The sequence below is a fragment of the Labeo rohita genome, chromosome 2 (assembly GCF_022985175.1).
Source record: "Labeo rohita strain BAU-BD-2019 chromosome 2, IGBB_LRoh.1.0, whole genome shotgun sequence".
NCBI classification, from domain to species: domain Eukaryota; kingdom Metazoa; phylum Chordata; class Actinopteri; order Cypriniformes; family Cyprinidae; genus Labeo; species Labeo rohita.
This window is the reverse complement of record NC_066870.1, coordinates 31,203,768-31,228,761: the sequence shown is the minus strand read 5'-3', so window position 1 is coordinate 31,228,761 and position 24,994 is coordinate 31,203,768. Positions and strand designations below refer to the sequence as shown.

The 24,994-nt window shown below is 35.1% G+C and overlaps 2 protein-coding genes across 4 annotated transcripts in view; both read left to right on the top strand.

Annotated features, from left to right (window-relative positions):
• cadm3 (cell adhesion molecule 3) overlaps positions 1-13,297 on the top strand; it is an 83,415-nt gene extending 70,118 nt beyond the window's left edge. For all 3 annotated transcript variants that reach the window (XM_051129254.1, XM_051129264.1, XM_051129273.1), the window contains 2 exons: positions 4,429-4,554; positions 9,998-13,297. In XM_051129254.1, the coding sequence (XP_050985211.1) occupies positions 4,429-4,554; positions 9,998-10,116 (245 nt within the window). In that variant the 3' untranslated portion in view covers positions 10,117-13,297. The remainder of the gene's footprint in view (positions 1-4,428; positions 4,555-9,997) is intronic.
• Positions 13,298-15,893: 2,596 nt separating this feature from the next.
• Positions 15,894-24,994, top strand: part of kirrel1b (kirre like nephrin family adhesion molecule 1b) — a 49,114-nt gene continuing 40,013 nt past the window's right edge. Inside the window, 1 exon segment of the mRNA XM_051129181.1 lies at positions 15,894-16,227. Coding sequence (XP_050985138.1) covers positions 16,170-16,227 — 58 coding nt within the window. The 5' untranslated portion in view covers positions 15,894-16,169.

Here is a 24,994-nt window from a genome sequence, read left to right as displayed (position 1 = left end):
TACAAATTGTACTACTAATAACAATATCAATGCACTACGGATTAATATGGGATTAACGAGCTGCTGAGTTCATGAATATTAATCAGGTTGTCTGCTTTCGCTCAAAGTGATTTGCTGAAATCAAAACAGGGCCGATAATAGGTTAGTGCTAGCCAATGAGATTGCCGTTTGCGCATTAGTTCCGCCCACCTCCGGAGAACTGACAGTATCTTACGGTTGTGCTTTTATAATAGCCAATAGCGTTTTGTTTATATCACAGCTTGGGCCAGAGCCGCTGAGCTCAGTGAAGCCGCATTTGACAGCGTATGACAGCCACAATCTCATCCAAATCTCTATAAAACATACTATTCTGTGTAGAGTTCAAAACGGTCTGATGTTTTATGGTCTCTCATTTTTTTTCATTTGACTGAAAGTCGTGAAAACAGTATTGTGTAGTTTTTCTTTTGCTATTTGACCAAATGGGAATGCAAAAAATATATTTGTGTCACTCTCCCATTCACTGCTCTCGGATTTTACCCAACTATGACTACTTCCGCTGAGAAACCTGGAAATGTGAGAAAGGTCCATTGTAGAGTGCATTTGATTGGACAGAAAGTTTTATGAGAAGATGAAGTGCAGGGTGATGTCATCAAAATCGTTGATCCCTATTAGTTGAAGTTAGAGACTGTACGTTTTGAATGCTTATATCTTGTAAATGCGAGTTTTGTCATTGTTTTAAAACACATTAGCTTATAGTAAAGGCTAACATATTTATACTAAAAGCCAAAAAACTTCAATTTTGATTTCATGGGGACTTTAAAAGCTGAAGAATTCAAAATGAACTCTGTTAATTTGACAGGAAAATACAACAAAGAATATTGTTTACATGTAGCGCGTCAATTGTGCTCTCGGGAAAGTGACGGCAAATTGTGGGCCTTCACACTAGAGTCAAATACGCTGCACATCCAATGAGATGATTAGAGGGTTTGCACTTACTCCACGATTTGTTCAGTTTCCCGGATGCGTAGCCATATTGGCGATACTCAGATGTAAGCAACAGCATGGATCACACAGTTAATGTACTACTGAATACGTTGTTCTGCTAATTTATGCTGTCTTAACCACAGAAAAAATGTGTGGAAGCTGCTAAATCATATAGAGAAGTACTTAGCAAGCAGGAAAGGGTGCAACATTTTTACATACTAAAGATAATAGGTGGTAAGGCTACGTACAAGCATTATTAATTAAGATATTAGCCTAATATTAGACCTACCTGACCAGAAAAGATAAAAACAAACACGAATGATGTTAAGATTCTTACTCTGGAAATCATAGTTCAGTTTGGTTAACCACAAATGCCTTTTGTTCCTCAGACCGTTTTTTGTTCTCTTCTCCTTGATTTGTTATAACTTTTGTCAGTCTATAGTATTCCAAATGTTTTTCCTGGTCTGACCAATTAGTATAGCCCAAAACATGACAATAATTGACCATTTTCAGCAGCAGTAGTCAGCTAAATATGTAAGTTTTGTTCAGTTCAGTCGCATTGTTTACATTCAGTGCCACAAATATGGCCCATTGATGACACGTCATGAAAACACTCTTTTAGCAAGTGGCTAATGTTAGACATTATTTAGTCGCTCAAAATGAAGAATTACTCACACTGTTGAGGGTTGCAACATTGAAGTCATATAAAGACATCACGATCATTACATGATTAACTTATAAGACAAATATAACTCAGGTTGACCGTGATTTTTTTTCTCCAAGCTACAAGGTTGCAAACACCCTCTTCTCTCTGTGCCATGAGTGCTAACAGCAGCTCTTTACCATTATAGCTAGCTAACGACTTGGAACGAGAATGTGCCACATATTGAACAAAATGTTCATTCAGTTTTTTATTAATATTTTATTATCTAAACTAATTCGCTATTTAATGCATTGCAAAAGAAGCGAAAAATGCAAGACGCTCACCAAAGTCAATTTCCGCAGAGAAAAACAGCAGTGAGAAATGAATTGGAAGCAAATCATCATCAATGGCACATCAGTGAGTCTGCATGAACCGTATCTGGACCGTCATTTTCAAAAAGGGACTTCAGTGTGATTTCTTTCTGTGTGCTTGAGTTTAGAAAGCACAGACGAAATTCACTCAACTCTGACGTCAAAGAGCTCAGTTGCTTACCAAAAATAGCTATAAAGCCTTGGAAAAAAGGCCTAATTTAATGTGTTGTTTGCCAGTGTGTTAAGACAGCCGTATACACTTTGCCAGGTAATAATCGCAGTGCATCATAACAATTTCTTCTAATTTTACATTTAGATTACCTTTGGCATCATCTATCACTTACTTAAAATTCTTTAAAAAGTGATCATTTAATAATAAGTATTTTTATACTATACATTTAGGCATTGTGATGCCTAAATTAAGTTTTAGCACTATAGCATTGAAAATGATTCATTTCAGTTTAAATGTGGTATTTTCAAAGTATTAATATCAGCCAATAATTATTTTAATATCAGTGCATGCATAATTAACAGTATAAAGCAGTCTTGTCCTTAAATGCCCCCTATGAAAAAGACATTATCTGTTTAGTGCTTCCTACTTTTTCCTGCTCTTTCTTTGTTTTGTTTTTTTTCCTTTTTTCTCTTTCACTTTTCTTCTCTCAGTTCCTTTTTTCTCTCTGTCGCTCTCAGGGCTTCTTGTCGTGTCACTCGGCACTCACTCTGTTCGTCCTCCTTCATCCTTTCTGCTCTCATCTATCGCCCTCCGTTTTTTTCTTCTCCTGAAGCGTGCGAGCGTCAGGGTGACTGTTAACTTGTCTTGTTTTGATGGAGTATTGTTTGAGAAGGAGACAGAGATCGTGCTGTGGGTGGGAGTGATGGATGTCGTTCACGCTCTCTGAGTCCAGGCAAAGTCACTGAAGCTTATGATAGACTCTTCGCTGAAATCTTGCTTTTGATTATTCATGTGTTTCCTTTCAAACAGAGAGGTCAGCGGCTCTTGGGAGTTCACGGTAGATGGAAAATGACATTGTAGTCACTTGCCAGCCCATTACAAATACACTTTACACAGTATATGAACTACTACCATTCAAAGGTTTGAGGTCTGTAGGATTTTTTGAAAGAAATGTATACTATTCAGCAAGTATGCATAACTTTAATCAAAACCAAGATATTTATAATGTTACAAAAGATTTCTATTTCAAACTTGTCAACATTTGATATAATAAATGTTTCTTGAGCACCAAAATAGCATATTAGAATGATTTATGAAGGATCATCTAACACTGAAGACTGGAGTAATGATGCTGAAAATTCAGGAATAAATTTAATTGAAAATATATTAACATATAAAGCAGTTATTTTAAATTGTAATAATATTTCACAATATTCTTGTATTTTTTATCAAATAAATGCAGATTTGATGAGCATTTTTTCAAAACTTACCGGCCCCAGACTTATAAAACAGTTGTATGCGTAATGTGAAATAATAGGAAACAAGACCTGTGCTTCTTTTCTCTATATTTAAATGTGAAAAGCTATCAGTGATTATCATCTTGTGCGAGATATTTTAGTTCAGTTTGCTTGAAAATGTCAAGGGCCCTATTAAAGAGGAGAAATCGCTTGAAATTGCTTCCTAAGATGAGCGTTGTTATGCATTAGAGCTGGGAAAAAGATTCATGCATTGTGATGCTTTCTCACGGGAATCTGCAATTGGCAAAAAATAGATTTAAAATTTATAGTAATGTAATTTTAAATAATACTGTTGTTTATGGAAAAAAGCATGTGCAGTTTTATGAGAGGGGTTGTAATTTTATCAGAGCAGGTGGTTGTGAATAAACGTGATTCACTTTTATTCAGGTATGCAAACTTTTCTCAAAACCAGATACAAATTTGCATCAGTCTGAATAGTTTTAGAACAAATTTCCATTAGTGATTCATGTCACATTAACTTGAAGTATTCTAAAAACGTAACTTTTCAAAAATCATATTGCATATTTCCATCTATTGTGCAGCCTCCGTATACTTTGAAAAGGATGAAAGTGAATAACTAGGTCTTTTGTTATATTTCAAAATATGTGCAGCTTTATTTCAGTGCTTTAAAGACTGTTTTGTCAAATCATATAGTGCTTTATACAATACAGATTGTATCAAAGCAGCTTCACAGAGATAAACAGAAAAATAGCGGAATCAATTATGGAAACTCAAAGCGTATTGCTCGTAATCGCATTGTGACTCCTCGAATCAAAATCAGATTTGGGAGGATTTCCAGCATTACCGTACATGAATGACCTCTACTGTGTTTGTAAAGATTGTACGTTTTTCAGTTTCAGCTGAAGTCTCTCTTAAACTTTTCTCTGATTTTGCCTGGTCTCTATTGTTAGGACATCTGTTGTCTTTCAGTCCTCTCTGCACAGCTTCAACTATCTACCTGTCTTTCTGTCCATTTCTCAGACCCCACAGCGATGTCCCCCACCTCAGGAGTAGACCATGCTGTGATTGGTGGAGTGGTTGCTGTCATTGTCTTCATCATGCTTTGTCTCCTCATCGTCCTCGGCAGATACCTCATCAGACACAAAGGTACCGCATGCTCACACACGACCCTAATCAGACACAAAGAAATCCCTAGCGCTCTTTCACACACATGCACAGACCTAATCAGACACAAAGAGATCTCAGATAAACACACACACACACCTGGGGCGTCTGTAGGGCTTATAACCTTGTGGGACTGTGTTCAAATTCCTGACAGAGGGTCTGGGAGCATCCTGCCCCATCAGCAGCTTTTTAAAAAAAGATTTTTTATGGATTTTGTCTTGAATTTAAGCGTCAACGAACATTTTAGACGCTTGATTTAAAATCTCATTGTTGACTGGGATATTATACTTGTAAATGAACCACGTGTCTCACTGCAACAGTGCACCTAGAGAGGAAAAAAAACAAGAAAAATGGGCTGGGGAAAAAATGAAATGAAAATGCTGAGTTTATAAACATGGAATGAGAGAACAAAGTGCAGGCACATACTAGGTTGCATGTCCTTGCTATATTATAAATGCATATCAATTACTCAAGATCAATAGTAATTAACATATTTGTTTATATTCTGTCCTTTTTCATTTTTGTGCCTTTGGAATTGTATTTGCTACTGTAGCTTTAATATATCTGTATGCAAATGACCTTTATTATGTCTGGCTATGTGGGTGGAAGTATGTTAAGATGCTGATATAGTGTAGATGAACAATAATTTTAAAAGTACTGTTAGCTTATTGTGTTACCACTAATGTTGATTGTTGATTTTTATTATAACAGCAAATTTTAATGTATTCATTTTATTTAAAAAAATAAATGAATTAATAAAAATACTACATACGAGGGATGCAACAATACAGTTAGTCCATGTTCAATACATACCTCGGTTTTTAACCACTGTTTTCGGTATGGTTCTAATAGCTTGCCACATCAGTGTGTGGGTTTTTTTTTTTTTTGCAACAAATTAACAACAAAATACTCCTCTAAACATCTGTACACTGGAAAAAGCGTGGCTTATTATATGTCTACTTAAAATTTCTTTTGAGAGAGGTATTTTTTTAATTTTTACGCAAAATAGGATGAGTTTCATTCATACTGAAGGCCAGAGGGCGCCCTCGTGCAGAAAATCCACATATGCGTCAATGAAGTTGCACTGATTATGTTCTGTTCCAGAACTGAATAAAAACTAGATTAAACGTTTTGAATGATGGACAATGAACACTCGTCTACAATAATATATGGTTTATCTGTGTTCTTCAAGCCATCTTGTGTATTTTTCATAATAATTAAGTATATCTGTAAGCCATTGCTAATCGACATACGTAGAATTTGAGTATAGAATATATTGTCTGCCTCATTCTGTGATACGAGGCCACATCAGATCATATAAGGAAGTTATTTTAAACACTCGACTGATGTGAATTAAAAACAAGTTATAATGTTTTTTTTATAACTTTTGTTTTTATACCTCTTTTGTTTTTAAGTTTAGAATTCAGGTTTAGAAGATGCTCTGCGTGTGTTGCTTTTTCAAATAAAAAAAAAGTGGGGAAGTGTTTCCTCATTTCAGCACGTGAAATCATGAGCACACACAGCAAATTCAGAGAGAAATAATACAGCAGAATTATTTAAATAAAAAAACTGAAAAAACGCAATTCACAAGCACGTATTGAACTGTGGATGTCGTACGGTTCGATATTATATTGAGAATTGTGACATCCCTACTACATACATTACGTGTATGTTACACCTTAAAGGGATAGTTCACCCAAAAATTTAAATTCTTACATTATTACTCACCCTTACGTCGTTCCAAACCCATAAGACCTTCGTTCATCTTCTGAACACAAATTAAGATATATTTATAATGAAATCTGAGAGTTTTCTGACCCTGCATAGACAGCAATGCAACTGAGACGTTCAAGGCCCAGAAAGGTAGTAAGAACATTATTAAAGGGGTGCTATTATGCTTTTTCACTTTTTTAATTTTAGTCAGTGTGTGGTGTGCATCTTTGTCCATAAAAAAGATCTACAAAGTTACAAATCTCAAAGTCCATTTAAAAAATCTCTTTCCAAGAACTACAACGAATGGCTTCTTTGGACTACAGCGTTTAATTTCCACATGCAATGATGTCACAACGCGGTCCTTTAGAATATCATTAAATTAAATCCCGCCTACGGAAATTCGAATTGTTAGGGGGTGTGTAGGGACGAGGTGGGGGATTAGCCAAACTTTAGCAATGCAGCGCGGAGAACCGCAGCGCTCCATTCATAAAAAGTGCATCCATTCATAATAAAAAGTGCCTCACATGGCTCCCGGGGGTCTCCTGTAGTGAAATGATGCGCTTTTGCAAGAAAAATATCCATATTTAAAACGTAAGATTCACTATTAATCTAGCTTGCACTAACTGCTTTGACAAGGGGCGTGGCAGTACTGAAACACTGTCTAAGCTGTTCACCAATCGAAACACACTGGGACAGTTAACCATTTATAACACATTACCTTTTTTCGGAAGGCTGGCCTTCATTAAACCCAGAACTAATCAAGCTATTTGTGCCAGGCTGAGAGAAAGGTATTGTAATGTAAATTATGTGAAAAATAACGTGTTTTTCGAACCACCAAGTATGAGAGCATGTTCTAGTATACACCCAAAACAATATCAAGACTTTGAAAAAGAGCATAATAGGACCCCTTTAAAATAGTCCATGTGACATCAGTGGTTTAGCTTTAATGTTATGAAGCTTTTTGTGCACAAAGAAAACAAAAAGACAATTTATTCAACAGTTTCTTCTCTTCTGTGTCCCCGCATGCGTTCACAAGAGTACCACGACTATTTTAACGATGTCCTTACTACCTTTCTTAGCCTTAAATATGGTAGTTGTGTTACTGTCTATGCAGGGTCAGAAAGCTCTCGGATTTCATCAAAAATATCTTAACTTGTGTTTCCGAAGATGAACAAAGGTCTTTACGGGTTTGGAATGATATGAGGGTGAGTAATTAATAACATAATTTTAATTTTATGGGTGAATCATCCCTTTAACTCTAGTGCTGGTAGCTCTGACATCATAATTGCGAGACACTCCAAACTAGTTACTTTTTATAGTTTAGTGGACTAGGTGAACCGAGAGGAGGGAGTTCAGAAATTTTGATTTCTGCATAGTATTTCAGAAACGCAAGAACAATTCTGTCCCATTTTATATCCCCTTAAAAACAGCTATTTTGTAGAGTGCTAGCAGCAATTGACAAAGACTGACAGAGTGTGTCACTGCACAGAGGGACACTGTAAACAGATCATCACAACTGTGCTGCAGCTTTCCCTCTGTATCTTTCTATGACTTACAGCGTACAGCTCAAGAAAAGCTGTCAGAAACTATACATCTGCGAAAATCGGTTTTAGAGCAAGGGGGGAAAAATGCTGAACAAGGATTTAATGCAGCCGTGCATTGAAGGATCACACTGTATGTAGTCTTCAATGAGGTATTAATGTAAACACAGACGGTGAAAAGGGTGAGAAAAAAACCAAATATGTGAAAATATTGGATCTTGACGTGTGGGTGCAGCCTAATAGACTTGCTAAAATATTGCTTTGTTAAAGCTAGTTCACCCAAAAATTAAAATTTTGCCATCATTTACTCAGCCTCATGTTGTTCCAAATGTGAATGAATTCCTTTCCTTTGCTCAACACAAAAGATATTTTGAAGAATGTTGCTAACAGTTTCTGGTAGCCATTGATTTCCATAGTATTTGGCAGCAACTACCAGCAACTGCTTACAAACATTCTTCAAAGTCTTCAACAGAAGAAAGAAACTAAAACAGAACAAAACAGAACAATGTGACAAGATGTACAGTAAACAAGCTAAAAAACACAGAACTATATTTTTATAAGCCGTCTACCCAAAAAACAAGCGTTTAAAGGAGAAGTCCACTTCCAAAACAAAGATTCACATATAATGTACTCACCCACTTGTCATCCAAGATGTTCATGTCTTTCTTTCTTCAGTCGTAAATAAATTATGTTTTTTGAGGAAAACATTTCAGCATTTTTCTCCATATAATGGACTGATATGGTGCCCCGATTTTGAACTTCCAAAAAGCAGTTTAAATACGATCCCAAATGCGGTTGTAAACGATCCCAGCCGAGGAAGAATGGTCTTATCTAGCGAAATAATCAGTAATTTTCATTAAAAAAAAAAATACAATTGAAATACTTTTTAATCTCTATTTTCTCCCTCAACTTCAAAAATCATTTCAAAATCATCCTACATCGCTGCAGAAGTGCTGACACAGTCTTTGCAAAGTGAACATGCAAAGAAGATCAAACACCCTTAACAAAAAAGGTAAAACAGCGATATAGGGCGATTTTAAAGTTGAGGGAGAACATGAGATGGGACTTTTTCGACATACCCTAACTGTCATTAACCAGAACAAAAACAGTCCAAGCAGAGTAAGACAAGACGAGCTTTTGGCATTAAAAAGTATATAAATTGTATTTTTTAAAATGAAAATAACCGATCGTTTCGCTAGATAAGACCCTTCTTCCTCGGCTGGGATTGTTTACAACCGCATTTGGAATCGTTTGAAGCCGCATTTAAACTGCATCTTGGAAGTTCAAAATCGGGGGCACCATATCAGTCCAGTCTCAAAGACATGAACATCTTGGGTGACAAGGGGGTGAGTAAATTATTTGTAAATTGTTGTTCTGGAAGTGGACTTCTTCTTTAAGGACACAAAATAGAGTGCAACGTGTCATATTACCGAGAACTATGCGGGGAGTTTACATCCTGGAGGGAAACTTAACCGCGACAGGAAACAATCATTATTTTTAACCATGTCAAAGGATTATTTCACCACCCTATGTAAACCTGAGAGGAGGAGATATATTGAAAAACTACATTTTATTGGTCTTTGTCAGTGCTCTTTTTCCTTACCTTCCTTGTGCTGGAGTAATTATCCAACTGAATGGCTCAACAAGAAATACCCTTATATTCACAACTATTTGTGTCCTTGAACGCTCATTTTTGGGGGTCGATATAAAAACGTAGTTCTGGGTTTTTTAGCTTAGTTTAATATACACATTATCACATAGCAGCTTTTAGACAATGTTCTCTTTTTTGTTATAAGCCAGAAATGACAAGGAGGCAGCTTTTTGCAATACAAAGTCAATGGAGAGCATTGGATTGAACTGACCATTTACTAATGCTATAAAGTGTAACCAAGTTTGGGAATTTTTATATTGCAATCATTTCACATTCAATCTTCAAATTAATGTAGAAATGATATAAAGACAGTATATTTGTAATATTTGTAAAAAAAATTATAATAAAACTATTATGACTGAAGGTGAGTATCACTGATACCAATAATACTGATGTCTCTAGGAAATTGTTATTTTTTTTCCTAATATTTAAGATGATATACAAATAGCAGTAACAGAATACAATTACAGCTGTGGTTTCACTCTCTCTTCCTCTTTGTCTCTCTCTCTCTCTCTCTCAGGTACGTACCTGACTCATGAAGCGAAAGGCTCCGACGATGCTCCTGATGCAGACACAGCCATCATTAACGCTGAGGGTGGCCACTCTGGGGTGGATGACAAGAAAGAGTACTTCATCTAGAGATCCATCCCTCCGTACCCTCTTCCTTCACACGCTTCAGTTCACTCAGCCTGACGGGGAAAAACGGGGATGGCAGAAGAGAGAGGAAATATGTGAGGAAAAAAAACAAAACAAGTGTTGACCTGTTTGAACTGAAGGACCTCAAATAAGCTTCGACACACAGGACAGGGAAGTGAGAGTTACGCACTGGCGCGTGGGCTCATTTTCACAAAAACACACACACATACACACACACACACTATTACTCCATTACCATAATGACGCAAACACACAAGACATAAACAATAAAAAGAGGCAATATGACAGTGACCACACTTCCTTCCTCTCCCATCATTCCTCTCAAATGGTCCAGATGTAGTCTGGCACATGTTGCACAGTGATATGTGCATGCATGAACTTTCAGGACACACGGTCTGCTCCCAAATCCACTGAAAGACACAGAGTCGTAACAGGCATGCATGCAAACACACCAAACAAGAAGTGTCTTAAACTGAATACAAAATTGAATTTCAACCATACAACCCGGCAATATCACTGACAGACACACACACACATACATACACTCATATGCATCACATGAGTTACACAACATTACATACACACATACACACACAGAGAATAACCAGGCAAAAACAGCAGCCCCAGCCACCATTGTGTGGGACCCCCCGATATAAATTTATAAATACATATATATATGATTATATAGCATCATTTTTACTCAGTGTGCTGTAAATATATCCTCCATCTCTATCTCTCTCTCTAACCTCACTGTCTGATATTGCAGTATATACTCTCTGAGCCTGCCTGGTTTTCTTACATGCGTGGAAATGCCGAGTTGATAAAAAAAAAATATCTGGACTATAGAAAAAAAACATGGTGTTATGAAAACTTCAGTAATATTTGTATGAATTACGTTCTCTTCAAGTTTGATTTCTGGTGTTTACTGTTGGTGCAAACAGTCTAGTGTCATTTCATCAACCTGGGAAGATTATTCTTATCATTATTATTACTCTTATTATTATTACGAGGTCCTCGATCTAAATGCATTACATTGTGCACTGATGTGTCATTGTATCAGGCCCAGTGATTCGCTCACTCACGCCACCTTCAGGAATGAATCTCCTCTGTTCTTAAGTGGCGGGACTCTCAGAAAAAGCAGGGTAACACAAACTACTGCTCTCTTTCTCTCTCTCTTTCTTCCACAATTCAATTCATGTCTGTTCTCCCCCTCCTCTTGCAGTCATAAAGCTATCTAGATTATTTCTAGACTTTGTAACCACAATCCATGGTGACATTTGGAGGGAGTTTCGGGGTTTAGTCGGTTGCATCACGCAATAAACTGAGGCGATTCTATTTAATGAAAACAGTTGGCTAATCATCTAATTTAATTAAATCTGGCTTATTAAAGGTAATGTGTGTAATTTTTAGCAGCTTAAAATCCTTTCTTCTAATCTTAATGTGAATAGACTGTAAATAAGCCATTCGTAGGTTGATTTCCTGTGGCACTATAAAACACTGCTCTGTTTTTTGAGCATCCCGACCTCCTGACATATAACTTTGGCTCAACCAGTGGCGTGCAGTCTGATTCAGTTGGCTTAGAAATTACACACTTTACTTTTAAACATATTGTGCTTCAATTTGTTATTCAGGAGTATTGCTTCGCTATGCGTCCAGCTGACGTTTTCTGACCAGTTGTCATTTGTATATCACTTATTCCTTTTCAGTAGATATTTACATAGAGGAGAAGGTTGAAACTGTGACTTAAGAAATGAGTTGTAGTGCTCATGTGAGCGATGCATATTTGACATTTTCCCTTAGACTCTTCCCAATATTTATTGTCTTTAAAGAGGACATCGGATGCCCATTTTCCACAAGTTGGTGTGATGCAAGTCTTTATGACATGTCTGTAACAATTCCTCAATGGTCGTGTGAAAAAACACCCTTTTTAGCTTGTTGAAAACAGCTCTGTTAACATTGATCTGTTTTGATGCATGTATCTTTAAATGTTAATGAGCTCTGCTCACCATGCCCCCTTACATTTTTTGTGTATTTAGTGACGCATTACCATCAAAAACAAAACTAAACCACTGTGTGGCTCTGATGTTGGAGAAAATGAAAATGTTTGCTTTTACAAGATACGAGCTACAGCTGCTCAAGTGTGGAAAAAATGGCGGACAGCGTACAACTGGCTGAGGGGGAGATATGCTAATAAAGAACAGTTTATCAGTGTTCGTGGGTGGAGCTTAAGCAATATGACATCATATTGCTCAGAAAATCAAAGCGGCTTGATAATTGGGGCTGTTTAGGTTTTTTGAGGTTTTAAAAAAACAAGTGAATGGATTTTTAGCATTGTACGTTGGTTGTGTTTGCAAACTGCTAAGACAAATTCATATGCAAACGCTATGTAAAAGCAAATTTTGCATCTGATGTCCTTTTCAACATGATAAATGGTCAAAAATCGAACATTATTTACATGGAGAACAAGATTTTTCCTCTGAACTTGCGAAACTATGAAACTTAGTCCAGTTCAGTTTGCCTGTATTTGTATCCACGTTTTTCCTCAACGCAGAAGTAAGCCTATGAGTGAGACTTCTGGTTCATTATCCGCTATAGGGAAATAACAAGAAGAATAACAATGTGCAGTAAACAGTTTGCACTACAAACCAGTATGCTCATAATTAAGATGATATGTTAAATAATATGGTAAGACACCCCAGTTTGCAATATCAAGCAGCAAAATGAGCTAAAAATAGCTGGACTCGAATGAGACCGGAAGCCACACCCATAAAATTTACAAATTGCCGCGCCCGTTCTTACAGGAAGAAATTAGAACTCGTTTCAAAGCAGCTTTGCAAAAATTGCACGTTTCAATGATACAGTGTCATTTGGCCCAAATGAAAGTGACTCTTAAATCATCACATCTGCCACGTAAATGTTAGTTTGGGCGTGTTTTTATTCACGTGGGATGACAGGGTCATTTGTTTAATGCATATGTAGGTCACTACTAAGTGGCAACTGACTGATTACAACCAAAACCCGTCCTCTACCTTCAGATTCCCCCTCCGCATACCTCATTAATGAGTTTCTGAGACAAGAAGTTACAATCGATTGCCACGAGATGGCGATAATGCATTTCATTTCCCACACATCTCAGTCTCTCTTTCTCTGTCCTGTACAAGCAGTAGAACTTCCAGTTAGCTATCAATCAACTCAGTGCTTAATTTTAAATTATGTTGTTTACTTTTATTCTGCTGTAGATGTGCATACTGTTGTTTGTAATTTTATGTTTCATTTTTTTTTTATCATTTTTATGGTGACTAAATGTCTTAGACTGGAAGGTGTAGATTATAGTTTTCATAATTTTTGTTTTTGTTGATAATTTGCCATTTTATTATGTTTTGATGTGATTAGTGTTGCCTTGAACAGTCTACACACTCGTGAGCATAGACGGCGGCACACATTCATTCCGTGTGTCTGTGTTTACGCGTGTGGAAGATTTTCACACTGGCCCACCAAACAGATGCAGGAAACACTAAAAGTATTATTACAATGGAGTTACGTTAGATTCTCTCTCTTTTTTTTTTTTGAATGATAAGTCTTCCTTTTGAATAAATATTCATATCATGTGGAGCTATTCTGTCATGTATGTTGATTTGTATTATGGCCGATGATGTCATCTGAACGGGACTGAACTCTGAGATCATCGTCATTGTGGGTTCCGTTTGTTTGATGGTCTGTTTAGACAGTATTTGCTTTTTGTTACAAAAAGAGATCCCTTGTTAACTTCAAAATAAATATACATTTGGGGTAACCTAATTTCAGTGGTTTTTATTGTTATTATAATTATTGAAATGTTTTTTTTTTTTTATTCTAAATAATCATTAGAATTTTGTTGTATATAACTAATATTTACATGAAAAGTGAAAATGTGCAGTTGTTATGGTTTCTACCTGTTCTGACCCTATGACTTACTAAAATTACATCATACATGTGTAAACATTTTCTTTTTCATATATGGCATTGATTTAAAAAAAAAATCGCAATTAATAGCAGTCAAAAGTTTTTAAACAGTACGATTTTTTATGTTTTTTTTAAAGAAGTCTCTTCTGCTCCCCAAGTCTGCATTTATTTGATCCAAAGTACAGCAATAACAGTAACATTTTAAAATATTTGTACTATTTAAAATAACTCTTTTCTATTTGAATATATTTTAAAATGTAATTTATTCCTGTGATTTCAAAGCTGAATTTTTAGCATCATTACTCCAGTCACATGATCCTTCGGGAATCATTCTAATGTTCTGATTTGCTGCTCAAAAACATTTATTATTATTATGTTGAAAAAAGCTGAGTAGATTTTTTTCAGGTTTCTTTGATGAATAGAAAGTAAAAAAAAAACTGAAATATTTTGTAACATTATAAATATCTTTATCATCACTTTTAAACAAATGAAAGCATCCTTACTAAATAAAAGTATTAATTTATGTCATTTCATTCCCATTCTTTTTAATGGTATAATGTTACAAAAGCTTTTTATTTCAGATAAACGCTGATCTTTGGATCTTTATATTCATCAAAAAATCCTGAAAATACATACTCAACTGTTTTAAATATTGATAATAACAACAATAGAAAATGTTTTTGAACAGCAAATTTAGAATGATTTCTGGATTTGATCACAGGAATAAATTACTTTTTATTAAATTAATTATTTTTTAATTTTAAAATACATTTAAATAGAAAGCAGTTATTTTAAATTGTATAAATATTTCACAATATTACTGCTTTTGCTGTATTTTGGATCAAATAAATGCAGGCTTGGTGAGCAGGAGAGACTTCTTTAAAAACATTAAAAATCTTTTGATTGGAGTATATTTTTTTTTTGTAATTTGAGATGTTTCATATCTTGATATATATATATATATATATATATATATATATATATATATATATATACATTTAAATATACATGTATTTTGATAAAAAATAAAAGCTATTGAACATTTTCACGGTTACTAATGGAATATGAGGTAAGTTGTCACAACCTGCTTTTTATTTATAATAATTGAGATATTAAAACTATTCTAATGTAATGTAATCTAATCTAATCTAATCTAAATGTAACAGTAGAAAAATTATGAATCACACACACACAAAACAAATGTAATATAAAAAACAGGCTAGGTGTGGCCATAACACAGGCTTTCACATGTGACAACTTGCCCCAACCTGCCACTGTAAAAAATACATTTGCCATGAAAGCACAGCCTTCACAGCCTTTTAGTAAAATCTTCTTCTATAATATGATGATTTAATTATATTACCTTGCTTACCTAGCTGCATTTCTTGAAACATTTTGGCATTTGTAGCCTAATTTAAAATTAGAGAAGAGTGTTAACAAAAATCCGATTAATAACAGTTGTGAACCAGGTGTTGTAAATCAGCATGCGAGAGAAATCAAACACCTGGCAACTGGACGACTGTAACCCTTGTGACAACTTGCCCCTGTGACAACTAGCCCCGGTCTCCCCTATAGGCTGTATGTATGATAATAGGGACTGTTCAGTCTCATCTGCTCCTTATTTGAATAATCTGGGTCGTCTGACTGAACAGCTGGCAGATTTTAATAGGTGAAAATATGAAATTTTATGTCCGCATGTGTGTATATGATCTGCCGAGCTGTGACATTGAACAGCGTGTAAGGACGACAAACGCAGAGAGAGAGAGAGGGAAAGAGAGAGAGAGCAAAAAGAGAGAGAGAGAGAGAGAGAGCTCCATCGGCGCAGTACCGAGCGAGTCCTCCGGTGATCTCAGAGCGCTGCGTCTCTCCTCAACAATCAAAAACTGAGATTTGCTGAAAGAAAGAGATTTTCCAGCGCGCTCATCCACGCACATCTCGCCCGCTTCTGCCGAGGAGAAAAGAAACACACGCTGAATGAATGAACGCAGACCGTCTGCCCGCCAATGACGTTACCAGTACCAGTTCGCGGGGTTTCAGAGTCCAGCGTGAAGAAGATGAATTGATGGTGTGTTTCCTGAGTGACAGAGGCGCAGATGGGCTTCAGGATGACTTGCCTCTGGATTTTAACTTTGGCCATCAGTGTTCACAGAGGTAAGACACGAGCCGCCTTCACAAGAAACCAAATGACTCCATTCAATGTGTCTGTCGCTCTGTCACACTCTCGCACACGGCTGAAGGTGTTTTAACTTTGTTACTATGGTAACGCTATAGGTTAAATAGCGCTTTGTTGTATGATCTCGTGCCATGGGTTTTAAACAGTGGGGTTTGGACAGTATCGCCCACTGGTGACCTTATGAACGCGTGTAAATTATTTTCAATGCTGATCGTTTTTTTAGAGAAATCTATATTTTATAGACTCAATATGTTTCGTTTTTTATGGCTGTTATTAATGGCAGCTTTCAGGATCATATTCGTACCTCGCTATGTAGTTCAGGGTCTCGTGCCTCCCGTCTTGCTCGCGTGCGCGTGACTGTGCAGTAGAAAACCGTTAACCGCGGGACGCATCACCGGTGACGGCGATTTTTGACTGGGAAGAAACCACGGCTATAGATGAGGTCCGCGGACGAACGTGACTGTAGTGTAAAGTGTAACGGTGAATGTGAAGTGAAGTGAATATGAATGAAAGGTGGGCTCCGCTTTGCCGCCAACAATGAAAAAAAAAAAAAAAAAAAAAAAAAAAAAAAAACGTGTTGCTGCATATATAGCATAGATAGATAAACAGATAGACAGACAGATAGATAGATAATTGGTTCGTATTACTGTACACAAAGTAACAAGGTAAGATAATTAGCCCCATATATATATATATATATATATATATATTAACTGTTTAAGTGATTAAAAACACAGAAAAAACTGTAATATTGTGAAATATTATTACAATTTAAAATAGTGGTTTTCTATTTTAATTATACTTTAAAATATAATTTATTCCTGTGATGCAAAACTGAATTTTCAGCATCATTACTCCAGTCTTCAGTGTCACATGATCCTTCAGAAATCATTCTAATATGCTGATTTATTATCAATTGTGGAAACAGTTGTGCTGCTTAATAATATAAATAATAATAATAATTTATTTCTGGAACCTGTTATACTTTTTCTCAGGATTCCTAGATGAATAAAATGTTAAAAAGAACAGAAATCTTTTTTTAACAATATACACTACTGTTCAAAGTTTGGGGTCAGTACATTTTTTCTTTCTTTCTTTTTTTGAAAGAAATTAATGCTTTTATTCAGCAAGGATGTGTTAAATTGATTTTAAAAAGTGATTTCAAAGACTTATATTGTTATAAAAGATTTCTATTTTGAACAAATGCTGTTCTTTTTAACTTTTTGAATTCATCAAAGAATCCTGAAAAAAAGTATTACAGGTTCTAAAAAAAAAACTGTTTTCAACATTGATAATAAATGAGCATATTAGAATGATTGCTGAAGCATCGTGTTACACTGAAGACTGGAGTAATGATACTGATGAAAATTCATCTTTGCATCACAGAAATAATTTAGATTATAAAATATATTAAAATAGAAAAATATTATTTCGTAATATTACTTTTTCTGTATTTTTGATCAAATAAATGGAACTTTGATTAGCATAAGAAACTTCTTTTCTTAAAAATCTTACTGATTATATATGAAGAGTTCAGATGCAAGCTAAAAGCCATCTCGGTCAAAAATGAGATAATGATACTGAGTGAATGCTCCTGACACATAGTATACATCCATCAAATACTTTTACTTCAAACTTGCTAAATTCCAGTAGCCAGAAAGAAATGTTAATTTTAAAGAAATAATTTTAAATAGGCTTTTGCATCTGAACTCTTCATATATATATATATATATATGGTTAACTATAATGTTAATGTATATAGTGAAAAATATCTTTTAATACATGAATTTAAATAGGTAAGACATGTTACACGGTGTGTGTAATACATGCAAGACAATGCATGCAATTTTAACTGTAAAATATTTTAAAAACATTATAAATTACCTTGTAAATTCAAACATATTTAGTGTAGTTTTACAGATACTGTTTGAATTATATCATATGTTTTTAGTAAGTAAAAACTGTGAATTGCTTATGGAGAAAAGGGCATTCCCAGAATACTTTTCTTTGGACTTTATTTTAAAAATGAATAAAAGAAATAAAAATATACTTATGTAAAATTATTAGTTATTGCAGTTTTTCACATCTGTTAGAAGACTAAACCCCATACTCTAAACCAGTAGTTTTCAAACCGGTCCTGGAAGCACCCCTGCCCTGCACATTTTTTATGCCTCTCTAATCTAACACACCTGATTCAGCTCACCAGCTCCTTAGTGAAGGCTGCACAACATGAATTGTGTGTGTCTGATAAGGGAGACTTACAAAATGTTCAGGGCAGGGGCGCTTCCAGGACTGGTTTGAAAACCACTGCTCTAAACCAAATTCTCAATAGCCTAAACCAGTTTGTCAAATAAATCACTCTTTCTGCAAAACAAGTTACGGCAGTTTAGACACTGTTTGCAGATCTCATGGACTCTTTTTGCGAAGATCTAAACACATTCTCACTCACTGAGACACAATTTGCTCTGTGATGAACTTGTGATGCAAAACCCTAAACACAAGAAAGCAAAGGTTAAGCACAACTGCAACATGGCTGTCATCGTTTACACACAATAATGCACAATTCTTCACACTTGTTTCGAAATATTTAAATATACAAAATATAAGCCAGTTGAAAGTGCACAGAAGGCACAGGTGCATCTGCCAGTCTGAGAGGTACAGAAGAGTGTGAATACGAGTGTGTGTGTGTGTGTGTATATATATATATATATATATATATATGTACACACACACATTTACGTACTATGTACGTCTATATGTATATATATATATATATATATATATAGATATAGATAGAGAGATAGATTGATAGGTAGTTATGGATATAGATATATAGATATATATGTATACAAACACACACACACACACACACGTTTGTTTTTGTGAATTGTAGGGGCCTTTCCATAGACTTCTGTAGATTTTACACTGACCAAACGATATTGTCTATCCCCTAACCCAACCCTAAACCTAGCCCTCACAGAAAACATGTTTGCATCGTTACACTTTCAGATAAACATCATTTACTATTTTTAATATTTTTTTAACATTGTGGGGACCGCAGGCCGAAAAAATACAAAAATTTCAGGTTTTACTATCCTTGTGGGGACATTTGGTCCCCACTATGTAGCAAAAACAAGTACACACACACATATATACATATTTGTGTATTTTATTTTATTTTTTGGTATATTCACCAAACGTAGGTGTGATTTCTTTTGAGTGTGTGTATTTATTTTTAGTGTGTGTATGATTATGTATGTGTGTATTCTTTTTTATTGCTAAATAATTACTATATACAGTAAACATTCTTTTTTTGTAACTACATGCACTGGGCACTGTGTTCTCCATTTTTGATGTAGTGTCTAATGTATGATCTGTAGTGCGTATAGTATTGACTAATGTGTGTATGATTTAAAAGCTTTGTTTGATTTTGAGTACGGGTGAAATGGTTTTGAAGCGAATGTTTTATTATGCCAGAAGAGTTGGGGGTTCAGTGAATTTAGTTTGAAAATTTGGATTTGTGTTTAAGGTTTTGAGAAAATAAGTGATGGTTTCAAAAAATGTGTTTTAGCATTTCAGAAAAACTGTATTAGTTTTTTAGACAATTGATTGTTTTATGTTGCCTTTTTTATTTGATTTAGCTACTGTTTATAGCATTATTTCATTGCTGTTTGTTATCCCGTCAGTGGTCTTTTGTTTACGTTTCTAATTATTTATCACAGTTGCAGGTCAATTTCGAAAAACTTTAAATCAACATGTCGTCTCCTGTTACCTTATTATCAGAAGAACACATTCAGTTTGAAGGGAAACTATTTTAAAATTGCTATTAGACATAGATCATTGGGGTCCCTGGGGGCCCCAAACAAAAAGACAGCAAATTCAGTCTCAACAGAGCATTATGAGATGATAATAATAACACAGCCATTTTGTGCTTGTTATTTCAACCAGTGTGTCTGCAAATATCTGTAGATGTGTAGGTGAAGATCAGAGAGTGCGTTCTCTCAGATCTGATACTTGTTAGCAGATTTTCATGTGAAGATGGTGGTATAGAGAGAGAGGTGATGAAAGAAAGAGATTGAGGGAGGTGAGACCTGTTTGCAGGAAGTGTCAGCAACTTTCTCTGAAGGAGGGATTGAGAGAAGAGAAGGAGAGAGGGAGAGTGATGGATTGATTGAGAGTGAGAGCACCGAGTGACACAGACATGTTGTGATGGAGGGATAGCGTGATGGAGAGATAAGGAGACAGGCCCGACTCAATCTGTCAAGGGAAGGAATGCAAAGGGAGGGAAAGGAAAGACTGAGGGAGGACAGACCAGAAAATGATGTTATTTTTTAATTAGTCTGCAGTATTATGGTTTAACATTCCTAGCGTGATCTCGAGAGCCCTTGTGTAAACGCACCGTGACCACATGACCAGACTGTACAGGGGAAAAATGCTGACCTTTTTAGATCTTTGACATTATTTGTTGTTTCTGATGTTCTTTTCAGTGTGCCGTGATGTGAAAACATCTGGTCTTATTCAAGAAAAAAAGAACAGAATGAACTCATTCATGAATCTATTTTTACATAAACTGTCTCTGAATCCAATGCACAAAATTCCATAAGAATGATGTTACAGCAGGGGCGTTTCCTCTGAGGAGGCAAGTGAGGCAGTTTTTATGGAAGCCCGTTTCCGCCACTGAATTAAAAAATAAAAAAAAAAATTGTGTTATCTCACAATTCTGACTTTTTTTCTCTGAATTGTGTGATATAAACTCACAATTGTGAATTATAAAGTCAAAATGCTGAGATATAAAGTCGCAATTCTGAGAAATGAAGTCAGAATTGTGTGATATAAACTTGCAATTCAAATTTTTTTTCTTGCAACTTTGACTTTTTTCTCAAAATTGTGAGATACAAACTCGCAATTGCGAGTTATAAAGTAAAGAAAAAAATACTGATATGTTCACAGAATTGCGAGTTTATATTTCACAATTCTGACTTTATTTCTCGCAATTGTGAGTTTATATCCCGCAATTCTGACTTTTTATCTGGCAATACTGACTTTATAACTCACAATTGTGCATTTATATCTCACAGTTCTGAGAAAAAAAGTCAGACTTGTGAGATAAAAAGTCGCATTTACCCTTTTTATTTTTATTTAGTGGCGAAAATGGGCTTCCATGGTTTTTCCTCAAAATCTTGGATGAGAAAAAAAGTAGAACAAAAATAAAACAATGCTAATATTACAAAAAAATATCATTAAAAATGTATAAATCTAAAATTTTTCTAAAGTAAATCTGTCCAACAGTGACACCAGCAGGTAAAGTTAAATCTACTTGTTAAAGTTTTGAGCCCATTGAGTTAAAGCATGCCTTGATGGTGGGGGTTCATTGAGAATGAATGGAGGAAAGTCATGTGAGAGGAGGCAATGCCTCCATCAAAGATATGATTGGATATAACTGGTTATGATCGGCTGTGATTGGTTCATGCAATAAATTCCGCCTCTTGTGTTTGTGTGCGTTCTGTGTTCGCAAATCAATCTGGATGAACAATATAATGGTGTTACAGTTTTTCTCAATTGCTTAAACACATTTCTTGAAATTATGCCTCGCTTTTGCGAAACTCTAAACACAAATCCGTAACTTCTAACTCAATTCTCCGAACTTACTATATTCAGGTCAAAATGAAGCTCTCCACTCAAAACAACTCAATCTTGCTGAAAAAAACAAACTTTTCTCTTAGACATGACACACAAACCCTCAAAAACACACACACTACAACACAGTTTTACACACTGATGAGATCAGTTGAAAACAATACTACGAAAACTGGTAATAACTGTTGCTTGGAAAAAAAAAATGATGAATACAACAAATGTATGCATTTGCAAGTGTTTTAATCCTTAATTTATTGTACTGTAGAGTACAGCACAAAACAGCAAACAACAACAAAAATAATTATTCTACCCCAGCATCCATGTCTTTGGTCTGGGACAGGCCAAACAACCTCCTCAACATCACACTCTAATTGGTTATAACCCTGGCACGCATCAGCTAAAATATAGAAGACTGCTTGTTTTCTTGCCCTTGCACTTCCCATTTCTCTTCCATGTTGTTGTCGTCGTCCTCCTCCTTCTTCTCCTCCTCTTCCTCTTCACCTCCTATTCTTTGTCTTCGAAATTGCATATTACTGTATGCGGGATATTGATTGAAAAAGACCAGATAGGATACACAGTTACACTTTTACTAGTGGTCTGACAAAAAAAAAAAATCAACATAAAAAAATGAAATAAAATATAAATACATTACAAAGTCATTGTGAAATAGAAAAGAGAAATATGGGCAAAGGCCGAAATATAAATTAGAAAGTCCAGAATTTGTAACTCTTGTGTTGTCCTCTGTCTATATATGCTTCCCAACTGAAGGTTCATGAGATGTTGAGATGTACCTTTGAGCTATTTCAGAGAACTGCTTTATCATCGGTTGATCTGTAGTCTCTACATTAGTGAAAGTCAGTATTCACTTGAACAATTCATGGCAAATTTACAAAAAGTCTAATAGAAATGTGTAGAATATGCTTGACAGCTAGATCAAAAATGTAGCATTTACTGCAAAGACATATACAATGAGCTAATGACTTGATGTTTTGAGGGGTAAGACTATAGCAACATGACAATAGGAACTGATAATGTAAGAAAACCGCAGACAAATCAGTTGCATAATCAGCTGCATGAATATACCAAAGCAAACGCAACTTGTTAAAAAAAAATTGCACAATGTGCACAAGTGACTAGATGATGTGGAGGTTGAACAAGTAGTTTTGAGAATTTCATTTCTGATCTGAGAAATGCACCAAACTAAGCTGACTTTGGCACTTTTATCTCCATCAAAAGTTCTGATTGGTGTGTGATAGATTTTGACTCCTAGTGTTTCCACTTGGTTAATTGTGTGCTAATTGAGCTCAAACTTTGCAGACTCGAGTGAACAATATTGAATGCTAGTGCTTTCTAAATGATCACATGGTGTAAGCACTGAGAAATGTAGGGATTTGTGTGTAGAGTTTTGCAGTAACAGTTCACCAAATCTGACTCATGTGTTAAAGCAGGGGAATAGTGTTTATAGTTCAGGGAAATGGGTGTGCTTTTTGAAAAATGGCATTATGGTTTTGAAATTTTAGTTCAAAAGATTGGTTATAGTGTTTTAGCAATCGAGAAAAACTGTAATGGGAAGACTAATTTATAAAGTAAGTACAACTCACACACTTAGATATAACCACTTTGTTACGTCAAAATAAGACTTAAAATGGCATGAAAACGTGATCTGTGGGAGTTTTTAGTGAGTAATCAGCTTGGTAAAATTTTAAGTAAATCTGTGACCAATATTTGCTGAGCTTTGATGAGTGAAGATCTGAATAATTCATAATCAGTTAAAAGTTAACTATTAAAAAGAATAGCTGAACATAAGTTCAAATAAAATATATTGTTTAAATTGTTACTGCCTTGAGTTATTATTTTGGAATAAATGTAAGATGCTTAGAAACACTAACTTGATGAGATTCATACTTGGCTTTAATAAATATTGATTACATTGTAAATGTAAAACTTTAATGTTTATTTAACCCAGGAAATGTGACTGGGACATTAATTTACATTTAATTTGAAACACACACACACACACACACACAATTTGTATCCATTCACTAATGAAACAGCATAATCAGAGTTTATTTGGGCCATTCATAATTTTTTTTAAATTCATTGTAATAATTTAGCTTTAGTTTTTCTTAGTCAAGTAAATTTTTATAGCATTCATAGCAATTTCCCAATACACAATTTACAGCTTTACAGAAATTCATAATATTTAATGTTTATAATATCTCAACATCTTCATGCCTTATAGTCGCATTTAGCACATTAAAAATTGGCATTGAAGAATCTGACATATGCTATATAATATAACTGTACACTGTACATTCACTTGTGGATAAAGTTGGATATAATACATATCCAGCATATCCAGGATTTATTTTGATATAGTATATGCCCTTTAATTTTTCCCTTTTTTTTTTTTAGAAGCATGTTTTCACACCAAGAAACTTAAAGTTTCTGCTAATCGGTGGTCGGCCTACACCTATAATGAACTTTAGTTCAGTTTCATCTTCAGTTCATCCACACCATACTTTCATTCATGTATGATCTAAAATGCCAATGCAATGTGTTTGTGGAAAGTGAGTGGTTTGCATATTTGACAGTCACAGTCAGAGCTGGTAGATTTTTGTCACTCAACTCCATCACACAGAGAAAGAACGAAAGAGATACGCAGTTAAAAGTCTGAGGAGCCTGATCGTGACAGAAAGACAAAAAAAAACCTACCAACGCACTAAAGGTTTTCTTTAACTTAAAATTATTCTGTTTTTTCTTTAGGAGACGAACAGCAGAATACAGTGTTGTGGAAGAAAAACATTTGAAATCATCAAGCAACATGCAGTAGTGCTGCTCATTACCCAGTGTGCTTTGAAGCAGAATTATAATTGAGTTTTGACCGGGCTATTCAGCAGAAGTGTGTTGAAGGTTAAAGAAATATTTCTTACAAAAATTTAAATTCTGTTATCATTTACTCACACTCAAGTTGTTACAAACCTGTATGAGTTTCTTTCTTTTGTTGAACATAAGAAGATACTTTGAAAAATATGGGTAGCCAAATAGTTGATGTCCCCAATGACTTCCATTGCATTTTCTTCACATGCTTATGGATGTAAATAGGTT